A 15,991-nucleotide genomic window follows, 5' to 3' on the forward strand; every position below is an offset into this window, starting at 1 on the left:
CCTGATTTGGCCAAACTATTTTTGACTGAATTTTCGTTTCCAAAAATAATCCGATAAACCTGTACGACATTTGATTCCAACAAGACGGCGCAACTTGCCATATAGCGCGCTTAACAATCGACTTAGTTACAACGAATTATTGATGAGATACGGGCAGATTTATTTGAAAAAGTGGTCAAAAATTGGACTGATCGAATGGATACCAGATATCATAATAAACAAAAAAAAAAATCATATCATAATAAAAAAAAAAATCATTCCAACAATATTTCTGTTTTGTATTAACATTTTATGTTTAAAAGCTCTTAAAAAATTCTCGATATATCAGTTTTTGCTCGGGTTATCCTGGACTGGACTGGCATGGCTGAGTCGACTGGTAGATAGAAATATATATCTTTATTTCTTATACAATCCATTGTGTAAACACCATTATAATACCCTTTTATACCCGGGTATAAAAAGAAAACCAATGCGAATAAGATGTGATATTAAAGATATGCAAACTTTTGCAAACTTTTCTCTTCGTCCTGATCGTTTTGATATCTACATATTCTTGTATTCTTAAGTATGAGCACAATTTGATTAATTGGGTATGAACGATATATATCTAAACGAAAATTTAGAAGTTACTGATGCGATTAGCTGAAATAATGAGCGATGACTAGGTACCCAGTGGTCCCTTATTCACACATCCAATTTATTAGTTTGGTGCTTTAAGGTGTATAATTAGACTATTTATTCATGGCAAGTCATGAAGTGCGAGGGTTTAAGCGGCCACCTGCATAAGAAACAATCTATCGGTGTGCAAGTGACCTTAGTTCATGCTAATTTTATTGTCGCAAGTACTCCACACAAAGTACACCAACAATTTAAAAGTGTACAACGACTTGAAAATCAGTACCAGTAGCAACAGTAGCACGCCGTGACGCATAATTTTCTACTTGGTATACAAGCCAGTTATTTTCGTTATTTCAAGGCTCATTTTGGGGACAACTCTATATGCTAATAATGTGTTAGCTGCTTCGCTGTACGAATTTCATATAAAAGTCGGGGGTTTGTTGACAATTGACATCACAATTTACAAACCTCTTCGATTATAAAGAAGTCTATTCTTCAGCAAAAACCAAAACCTACAAAATGTTCAAGTTGGTAAGTTTACTGAAAGATTTAATAAAAAAATTGTAATATTACTTAAAAATTTCTTCTCTCTTCCTACAGTTCGCTGTCTGCTTCCTTGCTCTCTTCGCTGTTGTCTTCGGTGCTGCTAAGCCCAGTCTGTTGGCTGCACCTGCCGCTCTTGCGTACTCCGCTCCAGTTGCCGCTGCTTATGCAGCTCCAGTCGGTGCTCCTTTAGCTGCCGCTTATGCTACTCCCGTAGCCGCTCCTTTAGCCGCTGCCTACGCTGCTCCAGTGGCTGCTGCTTACCACGCCGGCTATGCTGGTTACGTTGCCCCATACGCCAGCAGCTACTCAGCACACTCTATTGCTCACTCCGCCGCTTTCCCAGCTGCTTATGCTGCTGCCCCAGTTGTCGCTGCCGCTCCCGCCGTTGCTGTGCTGAAGAAATAGATATTTGCAATGCGGATAACAGTCCTACTTACATATTTTCTAAGCTGTGATAAGCAGTTCGATTACGAACAGGAATAAATTAAATTGCAGACTTTATAAAAGTTGCCGAAAAAAAGTGTTTGGTCATTTAATAAGTTTATATCTTCCAGTAGGTCATTCGTGTACTTCGATTTGATTGTCTGCTTTGTATGAGAGTTTAAAAAAGGGTAAAAAGCTTATTTTCTTTCTTCATACACAATAAATTCTGCATCGTCGTAATGTTAATACAGTGAGGCTTCGATTATCCATCACTGGTGAGCGTCACTTCGGTTAAGTGTAAGCCAAATCTAATGCTTTTTTTATAGATTGTATTTGTTTTCGTTTTTTTTTTTTATTTGAAGGCATTTTGCTTTAACCTATCCTATTTTATACACCTGTTTTACTCAGGTATAAGATGATATTATATTTCAGCCTTGAGTTTTCTCAGTACCGCATCTTGGTACGCGAATAGAAATTTCTGCTTATGTGTACACTTGTATGTATGTACCTATGTATGTATGTTGCTGGTGTCATTTTCCGAATCACTGACAGCTTCGAGCATACACTGTTTGGTATGAGTTCAATAAACAGTTACGTTTCGATTTACATATATTATATCAGACCGCCAACATCCATCCATCCATCAAACGCATCATTACTGGAGACGAGACATGGGTTTATGAGTAGGTACGATACGCAATCCAAACATCAGGCGGGTGAGTGGAGAGCTCCGAATGAACGAAGACCAAAAAAAACCATGTCGTTTTCAGTCACAAAAGAAAGCAATGCTCACGGTTTTATGGAGTATAATTGTATTTACGCCTTGAATTTTTGCCAGAAATAAATGATTTGTGGGAATTTATCTCATGTATTTTGGCCCATGATAAGGCCGTCGCCTAGTGTCATTATTATCCACGAATTTTTGACCAAGAACGAAGCGAATACCATCCAACATTCATCGAGTTCACCTTATTTGGCTCACTGTGCTTTTCTTCTGTTTGACCAAGTCAAAAACCATTATATATATTGGTATAAGTGCGTTGCAGTTGATGGCGAGTACTTTGAAGACGATAATATTTCTTTTGAGGAATAAACTTTTATTTTCAATTTTCTGAATATATTCCGGGAACTTTTTCAAGAGGTATGTACTGGTGGCCGCCGTAGCCGAGCGGGATGGTGTGTACATCTTTTATGGGTGTTTGGCCACCCCAAATAAAATTTTACCAAAATATGCGTGGGTATATAAAGTTTGGTTAGAGCCTACATAGTTATATTTGTAAGTTATTGCTATTAGATTAATTTTAAGCGACACTGTACTTTCATATGTGGATGTACATAAGTATACGTCGATGCACATAAAATACATGTACACATTGCAGCTGTGAATCGCAAATTAAGTAACAACTACAGTTTCAAGTACATTTTGTATATTAATCGCAATAAATGACCCAAAGCACGTCCTCAATGCCTGCATGCGGCACTGCCCGTAAGTATGTACCTATGTACATTTGTTCATCGATACGTACATACATAAATAATCATACACTGCGCATGTGCAAAAGCTAGTTTATGTTTACATACTTTTAGGAGGATTTTTAAAGCTGTCTAATACATATTCTTGAAGATTGCGATGGATAATTTTGAAGTTAATTTAAAGAGCGTATTGTTTTAAAATTGCATGGCCTATGAAGCTTTGATAGCTGTGGTATTAAAATGAATATTGAATGAACTGAGCTAAAATTTATCTACCATATAATAGTACTAGTTTGATGTCGAAGGCGAAAGTTAATATTAAGTGCAGTAAAACATCGTTAATGTCTTCCGTTGGATTTTATGGTGACAATAAGCTTCAAACGTTCAAAAACGCATTCCAAAGTGGCCCGTATTGCGATTAAATAACAACGAATATTTTCTTCTTCTTCTTGATTGGAGCGGTCACCGTTTACGCTTTCCTCAGTCCGTTAGCGGTTGTTTCGCTGTGTAGGCTGAATTTTCCGAATGTAGGACGAAAAATCTTTTCCTTTCTCATCTTAGCATTGAAGGTAGTATATGAAATCAAAACGATCGCATTTTATTTTCTTAAAAAAAAAAAATTCCTAAAAAAAATCTATAAAAAATTAGTATTTTACCAGACTACTACTACTACCTGAAGTCGCCTAGCCTGATTTTTATGTCGGGCACGACAAATATTGACGGATTACCAAATATTTTTGTCTTCCTCAAGAAAAATAGGCTTATGAATAGCTCAAGCTGGTTGCTGGAAGATGTGGTGGGATCGTTTTGTGATTGAACGAGCCTTGCTTTGAAAAATATGCACTTGCGTTTGTGAATGAAATAGTTTTTGTTGTACTAAAGGATGTTTTAGAATGTTTAGCGGCAAAGCGGTCATCGCGCTGCACAGGCTGCATTCTTTTTGTGTATATGAACAAAGACATCGTTGCTCGCCTGCCAATATAGTTTGGGAGACCATTCGGCCCTGAAAAAGTACGCAAAGGAGTTTTTGTAAAAATTTTTTGAACTTTTTCAAAATTAATAGTGTATAGTTGATATTGAACCCAATGCTATTTTGTCTGAAATTGCCAAATTGGGTATTAATTACTCCATCCGAAAGATGATCGAACAAATGCTCCAAAATAGAATAATCACTTCAGAGCTTGGGTTAAGCCGCATGAGATTGTACGCCGTCAAAGGCACTCCTCAAGGCGGAGTACTTTCACCCCTTCTCTGGAATCTCGCTGTAAACAGTTTGTATCGAAATCATGAAAAAGCAGGCTGTCTATGCAGATGACATTGCTCTCTGCGTGTCAGGCAAACACCTGAATACCCTCACTGAGCTCATGCAACGCTCAATCAATATTCTGTCAAAATGGTGAACCGAATGCGGACTAAATGCGAATCCAGCAAAGACAGATCTTGTTCTCTTCAATAAGAAACAACAATCTCCTCCACTGCAAACAATAACCTTAAAAGGGGAATCATTACTCCTATCTGATTCAGCTAAATATCTAGGAGTTATTCTAGATAGGAAGTTGAGTTGGAAATTGAACATCGAAAACAGATGTAAAAAAGCTTTCATAGCTCTTTATACTTGTAAGAAAGCTATAGGCAAAACCTGGGGTTTTTCACCTCGGATCATTAATTGGATATATACCTCGATCATCAAACCGATACTCTTCTACGGTGTGGTTGTATGGTGGACAGCACTCGAAAAACGGTGTAGAGTAGCCACAATTGATCGAGTTAAGTACAACACCTACTAAGGCTCTAAATACGTTGCTTCACTTGTTCCCTATCGATCTGGCTGGCAAAGCGATTGCAGCGAAAGCAGCGACACGCATGAATGCTATATCGAAATGGAATAAGTATCTTGGCCATTCGGCCATACTGAACAGGAACACTGTTATCTCTTCCGACATAGACTATCATGTAAGTCTTCCATCACCACCCTTGCTATTCTCCTGTTCACTCCCAACTAGGGAAGAATGGAAGACAAATCTAACCGAAATCGATGGCCCTCTGATTATATATACAGATGGTTCAAAACAAGATTTTGTGTGATTTGGAATCTTTTCCAATTCCCCTCACATCAATCTATCATTTAGATTACCCGACTACTGTAGCGTTTTCCAAGCGGAAGTATGCGCTATCTGGTATGCTGCGAAAACTCTCTTAGAAAATAGAATATCACTAGATGATATCCGCTTTTTCACCGACAGTCAAGCGGCCGTTCGAGCACTCAGCTCCTCTTATACTCACTCAGATGTGGTTCGATCCTGTCTCTTATCTCTTAACGAGATAAGTGTTCAGAATTCTGTCCAAGTTATCTGAATACCGGGTCACAGTGGATTCGAAGGTAACTGCAAAGCTGATGAGCTCGCAAGAGCTGGAGCTGCGCAATCAAATGTTAGTAGCTTACCCACAATCCACATTCCGCTCTCAACATGTAAATTGCTCATTGATCGAGAATTTCACCGCATTGCTGATCGGAGGTGGCGAGTGGAAACTATTTGCGTTACGACCAGACAAATCTGGCCATCCTACAATCTGAAACAGACAAAAACCCTTATAAGTCTTTCGAAACACGAACTAAGGCATATAATATCTCTTATCACCGGCCACTGCCTTTTGGGCACTCACGCACGTCGGCTCGGGGTTCCTCAAAACGACCTGTGCAGATACTGCGAGGACGAAGATGAGGAAGTATCGAGCAGACATTTGCTGTGCAGTTGTCCCGGTCTAGCCAGAAGTCGACTCGCTCTTCTTGGCTCTCCAACAATTGACAATCTTTCAGGACTCTCGAACCTAAAAATCGAGTCTCTCATCAAATTCTCGAAACGAATTAATATCTTTGACCAAAATCTCGGTTAGGTGGGGAAATCATATAACATATTGAGCTCTAGGGCAACACAACGGACCCAACTTGCGGTCTATGTGGCACTCCGATGCGGGGTCACCCTTAAACCAACCAACCAACCATAGTTGATTATACGGATTCCAGATTATGCAACAGTAGTCCAAGTGACTACGCAATAAGCATAGGCACGGCGCTTTGTGAGTTAACGGATAAATAAAGTCGGAAATATTCCTACATATGAAAAGGATAATCGTGAAGGCTTTCGACACAAAATAGTCAATGAGACTAGAATATGTTAGTTTATAATAGTTTTATTGCAGCACAACTCATGACCATTTAGTGCTGCCATCTATCAAACGACGGCAAAACAAATTTCAGAAGGATTCATAGGTTAGTTTCGATTTGGGAGCTATTCGAGTAAGACGTGTTTCCGCTAAGATGGAAAGAGGGGAATGTCGTTCGGTAATTCGCTCTTTTTTTTGGATGATAAAAATGCGAGAACGTGGACGAACATCCGTTTTTGATGAGGAGCGACCAGGACGCCCAACAGTTTACCGAGGAAATCATTCAAAAAGTTCACGGCATGATTCTCGTTGATCGACAAACGAAAGTGTGCGAAGTAACAGTTACAGTTACAGTTACACACCAGAAACTAAGCCAAACCCATTTTCCGGGTAGCAGAACTCTCTCTGAAGTAGAGAGTGGCATGAACAATAATGGTAGCAACGGTGGAACCTCTAGGTACAGCTGGTATATTGCTAGTCGGATAGTTACAAGGGAATCGATAAGGTTTTCCTTATCTTCCTTGGAGAACTTTAAGTCCCCTGGACCTGACGGAATATATCCAGCAATGTTTAAAAAAGGAGAAGACAGGCTGATTGAGGCCCTGAAGAGGACCTTCACAGCCTGTCTTGCATTTGGTTGTATACCATCCCAATGGCGACGAGTAAGAGTAGTATTTATTCCGAAACCAGGAAAAGATGACTATTCCCTAGCAAAAAGTTTTAGACCAATCAGTTTGACATCGCTCATGTTGAAAAGTCTGGAACGAGTAGTGGAGAAACATATTCGAGTGGGGGTATTGCCGAGAAGCCCACTTAGTAGAAATCAACACGCTTACCAGAGTGGAAAATCATGTGAATCAGCCTTACACGATCTTGTTAGCAAGATTGAAGCCGGGCTGGAAGCTGACGAATACACAATGGGCGTGTTCGTGGACATTGAGGGGGCTTTTGATAATGCCACTTTCGGCTCGATATGTTCTTCTGCCGAACGACACGGAGTTAATCAAGCCATTATAAAATGGATATATTCCATGCTCTCTGGGAGGCTGTTAACCGCTGGTGGGAGCAGTGACGAACAAATCACAGTCAGGGTCAAGCAAGGATGTCCCCAAGGGGATGTTCTTTCTCCGCTGCTGTGGTGCTTCGTCGTAGACTCTCTATTAGTGGAGAAGCAGGAACTCGGCTTTCACGTCCAAGCATATGCCGTCGACGTCTGTGCGCTAACATCAGATAAATCCTTAAGGAGGCTTTGCACGAAAGTGCAGAGGATTCTTGACAAAATCGATGACTGGTGCAAGAGACAAGGTCTTTCCGTTAATCCGAACAAAACAACCATAGTCTTGTTTACGAGAAAACGGAAATTGGATGGACTCAGTCTTCCAACACTGAAAGGTGTGACACTTGGTCTTTCCAACGAAGTCAAATATCTAGGAGTAATCTTGGATAAGAAGCTGACTTGGGAGACACACGTTTCACTGAGGGTGAATCGTGCATTCTAGATTTTTCAGCAATGCCGTGGTCCTATGGATATACACAGCACTTATCAGACCAATCATCACTTATGCTTCTGTGGTCTGGTGGCGACGGAGCATGGTTAAGTCCACAATCCGGGAACTATACAGGCTGCAAAGAAGTGTATGTTTATGCATCACGGGTGCCATGAATACAACCTCTGGTGATGCCCTAAATGCTATGCTTGATTTGCTCCCCCTAGATCTTAAGATACAACAGGAAGCAATAAAAGCAATGTGTAGACTCCATAAATATGGTTTCTGGCACGAAGATGGAACTTCGGGACACAGAGAAATCTTTAAGTTGCTGTCGGAGCAGAATCCACTGTTTTTAGCACCTAAAGATGACCTGATACCCACAGTTTCATTTGGAAGGAAATTTGATGTCAGATTTCCATTGCGTGAGCAATGGAGCAATCCAGAATGCATTCAGGGAGGTTTGGCGGATATTTTCTTTACCGATGCGTCCAAGAATGAAATAGGGTCTGGAGCCAGATGGTACTTAAACGATAGTAATAAGTATCACTATGCTATGGGGGGAATGGCAACTGTTTTCCAAACAGAACTTTTTGCCATCCTAAAAGTAGCCGAATGGATAATCGAGAGGAGATGGAGCGGGAAACAGATTGGAGTCTTCAGTGACAGTCAGGCTGCATTGAAGGCCCTGGAGAACGCGAAGCAAACCTCAAAGATTGTTCAAGAATGTAAGAAGAAGCTTAATTCTGTCGCAAGACAAAACAGGCTTGTACTTATATGGGTTCCAGGACACTCCGGTGTTCAAGGAAACGAAATTGCCGACGAATTGGCCAACCGTGGATCAGCGGTGCCTCCACAGGGGCCAGAGCCAATAATCGGAATCAGTCCCGCAGGAATCAAGAATTGGATCAGCGATTATGTAGGCAATCTACATAAAGAGCGATGGTCCGGTCTAGAACGATGCAGAACTGCAAAGTGTTTTGTGACAAGTCCGAACAGAAAACTGTCGAACTTTCTACTAAAACTTAGAAGGAAAAATATTCGGTTGATGGTCGGCATCATGACAGGACACAACCCATGGGGTCAGCATATGACCATCATCATGTACCTGTCATGCTTGGAGGAGGCGGATAGCACTGAGCACTTTCTCTGTGAGTGTCCTGCCTTTGCTAGAGCAAGGCTACGAGTATCGGGTTCCGATGTCATGAGAATGAGTAATATTCGTTCTCTAAAGGAGAATATTTACAGATTTGCCAAAGAATCTGGAAAATTCTCACAGGACTAACTATCTCTATCTCTGTCTCTATTCTTTCCTATCTCTTTCTCTGATACTTTTCTCCTCCCCTCCTTGACTATCTACCCCCTTTCCAGAGTTTAAAACAATGGGCTCTTTAGCCTGAGTGTTTTAGGAGCCACCAAATCTCCTGGTGCTCCTTGGCTCGACCTTTTCAAATTCAAAGCTACAATCTAAGCAATGGATATCCCCTGGTGAATCTGATCCAAAGAAGACAAAGACAGTCCCATCGGCCGGAAAGGTCAGTGCAAAGATTTTTTGGGATGCGAACTGTGCCATTCTCATGAATTTTTTAGCAGAAGGATGAACGGTCACTGGACAATACTGCAGTTAGTAATTGTTTCGCTTTCACAAAAAGTGGAAAAAAGTTGTAGTAGACACGGCCGCACTTGGCGAAAAAGAAGGTGTTGTTTCACCACGATAACGCACCACCACATTCATCCGGAGTTGTCGCCGCCAAACTGCATGAAGGAAATGGCTCACGTAAAAAAAATTTAGTTCAAACGAGAGAGTCATAGCCGAGACAGATGCGTATTTTGGAGAGTTCAACAAATCCTATTTTTGGGAGGGGATAAAAAATAGTCGGAGCGTTGGGAGCAGTGCATCTTTCTAAAAGAGGACTATGTTGAAAAATAAAATTTTTTGCAAAAATGTGTCTTCATGTCTAACACTGGTACTTATTGAACTCCCCTCGCATTAATATTCCGCAAATTATTTGAGGAACACCAATCAATGAAATTAATCAAATCAGATTGGAGATCAATGCAATCAGTGGTTTTACGAATCTCAAAAAATAGGTTCACATCATTTGCATACGTAAGGCATTCTGCAAAATTGTTCCGGCGGGTCATTAATAAAAAAAAAAAAGTGGGCCTAGATGCGCTCCTTGTGGAATCAGTGAATCAATTTCATTCATTTACACAATATTTGAGCAATTAGCTCTTTTGATTAGCACATTTGCAGGAGCTACTAGAAGCAAGAAGAAGTTTTTCGAGAGATCAACGCTACGAGTACGCACTTACTGGCGTATTTGAAAGTAGTATAGACCACGGGCAGCGGTGATACTTTTACAGCCAAAAGCATAAGCATTTACATGCTCCACGAAGGCATTAAGAAATCTTTTATCAGTAACATACATACATATCAGTACATATGTTTCTTTGTATCTTTATTCAAAGTAGTGTTTAGATTGTCTTTGAAGCATTCGCATTGTCTCAGTTATAAAAGCTGCTAATTTTAATTGTTATGATTTCGAGTTTTGTTGTGCCGCACTAGAAGAAAAAAAAAATCTTGCGCATAACTTCATGTGCTATAAATAAATAGTTTCGGGTGAATAAATGCTGAAAATGTAATGCAATGCAACAATTTTTCATTGACTACAATCGATTTATATTGTATGTAGCTTTGTTGCAACTGCTTCAACTGCTGCAACGTGCCCCAGCCGTAGGCACATGTGGTGTGTATGGTAGTTTCCCAGGCACAACACTATGCGCTCTTAATACACTTACATATATATGTACATGAACCCATTGCCACATAATGGCCAAATGGAGTAATAATTCATACATTGCCAACATTGTAAATGTGGCGAAAGAACCAGTGGGCTCGGCGAGACGCAACTTCAGCCGCTCAGTGGCGGTTTAACACATGACCAACGAGCAGGCAGAACATAAAAATTGCTATTTAATAACAAAAGCGTTGCAGTCATACAATACTTTTTCATTTTGAGCTACTGTATTTTTGGTTGATGCTTGTAGTTGTAGTTGGAATTTTGCTGTCACTGTTTCGTTTACGCACATTTATAGCCAGAGGCCATAACATTCATACGAATCGGTTTTGTTTTCGCTCAACAAATGCGACCAGAGGCCAATTTAGTAGTATGAATTTAGCACTTCAGCACTTTACAGGCATACATACAAACATATTTTTTAACGTCCCTATAACAGGTGCATTTTTCATAAATTCGAAATCAAGACTTTTTTATATTATTATTATTATTAGAAGGCCATTATGCACTGCGACCAGAGCTGATCTATTGTGAAAGGCCTATTTTGTAACCCTAGAGTTTTAGGCTTTTTAGAAATTTTAGCACAGTTTTGGGTTTGTTGTTCCAAAGATTGCATGGAGATACTACGATACCACCAAGATGGTGAAGTCTTTGTCTGCCCAACGCAGGACATTCACAAAGCACATGTTCTGAGCTTTCTATGTCCATTTCGCAAAAGCGGCAGACATTGGTCTCGGATAGACCAATATTGTTTAGATGGTACCTCAGGCTGCAGTGACCTGTAAGGTATCCGGTTAAAAGACGCAGATCTGCTCTGTTTAGTGAGAGAAGTTTGTCAGATATTCCTTTGTTGGGACTTAGGAATAGTTTGGCTTGACGCTGACCGGCACAGTTTAGCCAGTGTGCGGCAAGTTTTCTTTCCTCCCATTTCCTAAGGAATTCATTAATGTGGCCTTTTGTCAGTCCACAGAAAGGCTCAGGACCAGTAAGTTGCATATTTGCTCCTTGTTTTGCAAGGTCGTCAGCCATTTCATTTCCCTCATGTCCTTCATGTCCCGGAATCCAACATAGTGTTACTGTGTTGAGGTTTCCTAACGTGTTTAGGAGGTTTAGGCAATCGTTTACCAATTTAGAGGTGATGGTTGTTGATAGAAGGGCTTTTAAAGCCGCTTGGCTATCTGAAAGTATGTAGATGTGAGTACCTCTCATTTTCCTTCTAAGGCATTCTCTCACACATATTTCAATGGCATGTATTTCTGCCTGGAATATTGTTGGGTAGGATCCCATCGGAATCGATTTTTTGAACTTGGGCCCATTGATTCCTGCCCCTGTTCTACCATTTTCCAATTTGGACCCATCAGTAAACCATAGCTGGGAGCCAGGTTTGAAAGTGATAGAGTTAGTTCTCCAGTCTGTTCGTTCATTGATTATAACTTGGAAGTTCCTGAAGAGTATTGGTTTGGGTGATAGTATATCATCCCTATGAAGAATGGGACTATGTAGGAAGTCTTCTAAGATCTTTAAATGTCCTTTCATATCCCCACTTTTAAGTTCAGATATACCTTTTAGTCTTAAGGCACTCGAGCGAGCTTCAATTTCAATTAGAATTGGAAGCGGTGGTATGTTCAGGAGCACACCCAATGCATCCGTGGGACACGTTTTCATAGCCCCTGTAATACCAACACATACCAGGCGATGCAGTTTGCTTAATTCGTTTGCCGCCTTTCTTTGCTTGACCTTGGGCCACCATGTTAAGGATGCATAAGTGACTATGGGTTTTACAACTGTGGTGAATGTCCAGAAGGTCTAAGGCTTAGTCCCCATGTCTTACCAAAAAGCCTTGTACAGGCAAAGAATGCCCTTGTGGCTTTTGAAGTAACTCTCTCAATATAACTTTTTTATATAAGCACCCGTTCAATTTTGCAGCATTATATACAAAATAGTATCAAAAACGGTTTTGTTTTTAGGTTACTTAGTTTGGGAATTACTAAAGTTTCCGGACCGTGTTATCTCCCGAAGAGGTGATCACAATTGGCCACCAAGATCTTGTGATTTAACACCTTGTGACTTTTTTCTTTGGGGTCACGTGATAGAGAAGGTCTAGCCAACAGCCCAGGGTCGATTCAAGACCTCAAAAATGGAATTCGTGAGGCTATCGAAGACATAGGGCAGCCACTTTGCAATTCAGTTATGGAAAATTTCATGAAAAGGATATTGTTCTGTAAACGTGGTCGTGGTGGTTAGTTGCCTGATGTTATTTTCCACTATTAACGGCATACTTTCCTTTTTATAATGAAATAAACAGCCTATCATTTATATTAATATAAAAAAAAACATTTTTCTTTGAATATCAAAATAACACCTCCTATTGGAAAACCCCTTACTAAATATATCTTGTATTTAATATAAAAAATAAAAGTAAGTAATTGGCCCTTACACATGTTGTGGTAGTTGGCCGGGCTCCTCCTGCTATTTCTGGTGCGCGTCAACTTAATTTTTTGGATTTTGAGACTCTGCGGGCAGTTTTCACTTTTCATTGAAATAATTATAAGAAGTGTGACTATTACATATCCCTATTATGCTCCATGCAAGTCATTCATTGTTCGAAACAGTGCTGGTGGTCTTCTTCTTTTATCTCTTTCAGTATGAGTGTTGCTTTCACCGTACAACAGACAATGCGGAATTGAACGAAGCATTGTTTCGGCGGGGAGCCCAAGACTTGTTTTTCCACAACTTTGGTCTTTTTTAATTCAATATATGTTTGAATTTCGCGTCGGGTTTTCAAGTAAAGGTACATAAAAATTACAATAATAATAATAAATAAAAAATACAAACGATGCATGCATTACAAGAAAGGCATTAGAGTGGAACCTTCCCATGAATGTTGATCGGTAGCCTGATAGACCAAGGGAAACTTGGAAGTGAACAGTTGAAAGGAAAGCTGAAGCGTCGGAAAGAGCTGGAACCAATTGAAGTACATTGCCAAAAATTGCACAAGATGGCGCGCAGGTGTGGTTGATGCCCTATTTCTCACGAGGAATTAAAGATCTGAAGAAGAAGAACACACTTCTGTTAGGTGTTTGGTCGAGCTCCTCCTTCTACTTGTGGTGTGCGTCTTGATGTTGTTCCGCAAATGGAGGTGCCTAAAGTTTAAAGCCGGCTTCGAAAATACATTCGGAGATTTGCTAGCCGAGAGCGATCTGTATTAGAAAAACCGTTTTCTGTCATTTTAATGTTTCAAGCACGCCAAATCTTCGAACCAACGCACTTTCGAATGGAAATCAACCCATTCGGCTACGGCATCTTTTATTTACCAAACTTAAAGTTGGAGTGCAAATCTCTTTTTCATTTATTCATTCACTCTTATATCTGCTTCATGTGTTCTTTTTATTTTCCATGAAGAGGTTAAAAAAAGAGTCGTATGAGAATTAGGTAGTAGGTTAATTTGCTGCAAAGGCTTCTTTTGACTTTTATATTATATGTATATTGCGCCTTTGCAACACTACATTTGATGAGCTGTAATTTGATATTTCTATCGAAAAGTTTGATATTTTCTAGCATAAACTTACATATAAGATATGGACTTTCGAGCTTTATTTGTTCTTTTTTCAGTGAGTTGAAAAATTCATCTCGCTCATAAGATGATACAGTTTTGTTGTGATTTTCGACGAGGATTATTGAGACATTATTGAGACATTAGGATTAAGAGTGCATTGATCAACTTACTTTGACTTTTGTCGCTGAAGCACCCCACTTCGCCTCTATGAAATGTTGGTATAATGAGTTCTAACGTGGCCGTCGATTGTGCGTAAATTGAAAACATCATGTGTCATATCGCGATATAAAGGCAATCGTGGGGATTAATGAGAGCAGCATAGGTTCAATATTGCATTAACATTGGTTCTCAAGAAAATTTGTTCCTGTTGGATACCGCATAATTTGACAATTGCCCGAAAAAGGAGTCGTGTCGATTGGTTAAAGAAATGTTGAAAAAATTTAGCGGCGGTGATTCAAAGCGCATCTATGATGAATTTTGAATATAAGCTAGAAACCACAGGTGTTCTTAGGCGAGCTTAATTCAGCAAAAGTGGTTCGCAGAAGTAGCACCGAATGGTCGCCTGCTTTTTCGGAAAATCTGCACATGCCGCAACTGTACCAATAGGAAACTTAAATCAGTCAACCCTGAGTGGTGCACAGCCATTTATTGGAAACTGACCGCCGACGACGAATCATCCTTCACCAAGCCAATGCGAGCTCTCTCGTTTCGACTGTTTCGACTCGTACAAGAGTTTTTTTGTACTCAAAAGATCGAATTAATGGGTCATCCATTTAACAGCCATTATTTGGCACCTAATTATTTATTTTTCTTCTCGAACATCAAAAATAAATGCGTGTCGACAAAGAAAATTGGTTCAAGCGCATGCAGAAGTGTTTTGACTTCGAGGGAGAATAGTTTGAAAAACAGTAACGCGGTTTTCATCATTATTTACTGTGTTTTCGTTATTGAGCGCAAAATATAAAAGGTAAGCCACATACAATTGCTGCTTCATCTAAGATGGATACAATTAACTTTGACACCCTTTAATCCTACGTGGGACATCTTTTTTAAAACCCTTGGTTGGGTATCCAGGTCTGCCTTTCTTCGTCCTGTTCGAAGATCCTTTTTAAAAGGATATATCCTTAAATCGACGCAAAATTAAATTTTAGAAAACTACCTAGAAGCTCAAGTCGTCAGCTATAATAGAAATATGTTAAACCCACGTCCAAAGTCGAAAAAGTCTGGCCAGAAAAGTATAGAAATTATTTCTTAGCCATCTTTACCATAAGGCAGTGGCGGCATTTGGTTGTTTTGAGAAAGGCTGGATTTCGTTGTACCCTGTCATTTGTATGAGATTTCTTCTGAAATTTCTCCATAAAATCAAAGCAGAGCTGATGGGAATTATTATGACAAAATAAATAAGTAATAAACCTCATAAAAAGTATCAAGTCAGTAGCATTCTATGCATTATAATCCACTTTCGGCCAATATTCGTAAATAGCTGAAATTAAAGAAACAGAAATAATTGCAATTAAATAGTTACAGTTTTTCTTGTAGGGGCTTTTGTTATCTGCGAACAGTTCTTTCGACCGCTTGAAACGTTGCAAACTATAATTAAAATGCGAAGGTAGCAATTTGCTGCTGCTCCCTCAAATATTGCTGCTATTGTTGTTGTGCAAAACTGCAACTTCGTGTTAATATTTTCGCTTGACAAGTTACAGCTTGATTGGCCGGTCAAATAGTTGGCGTTGATGTGGTCGCACACAGACATTTTGACGGATATTCCGCTTAATGTTTGAGGCTATCAATGGCGTTTAAACCGCGGGATGTGGTGGCGAAGAATTTTATGGGTTATGAATGGTTTCGGATAAATTTCGAATCACATTGATTACTTGCCATACACTGCACGAAATAACTACTTGCCGGTGCACAGTGCACAT

The 15,991-nt window shown here is 39.8% G+C and overlaps 1 protein-coding gene across 1 annotated transcript; it reads left to right on the forward strand.

Moving 5' to 3' along the window:
* The first annotated feature begins 879 nt into the window (after positions 1 to 879).
* LOC128861521 (larval cuticle protein F1-like) lies at positions 880 to 1,682 on the forward strand. The gene is made up of 2 exons (XM_054099713.1): positions 880 to 1,149; positions 1,219 to 1,682. Exons 1-2 carry the CDS (start codon positions 1,138 to 1,140, stop codon positions 1,567 to 1,569), a joined length of 363 nt encoding a protein of 120 aa, XP_053955688.1. The 5' UTR covers positions 880 to 1,137; the 3' UTR covers positions 1,570 to 1,682.
* Positions 1,683 to 15,991: the final 14,309 nt, after the last annotated feature.

Source organism: Anastrepha ludens, chromosome 4, assembly GCF_028408465.1.
Source record: "Anastrepha ludens isolate Willacy chromosome 4, idAnaLude1.1, whole genome shotgun sequence".
Lineage (NCBI taxonomy): Eukaryota > Metazoa > Arthropoda > Insecta > Diptera > Tephritidae > Anastrepha > Anastrepha ludens.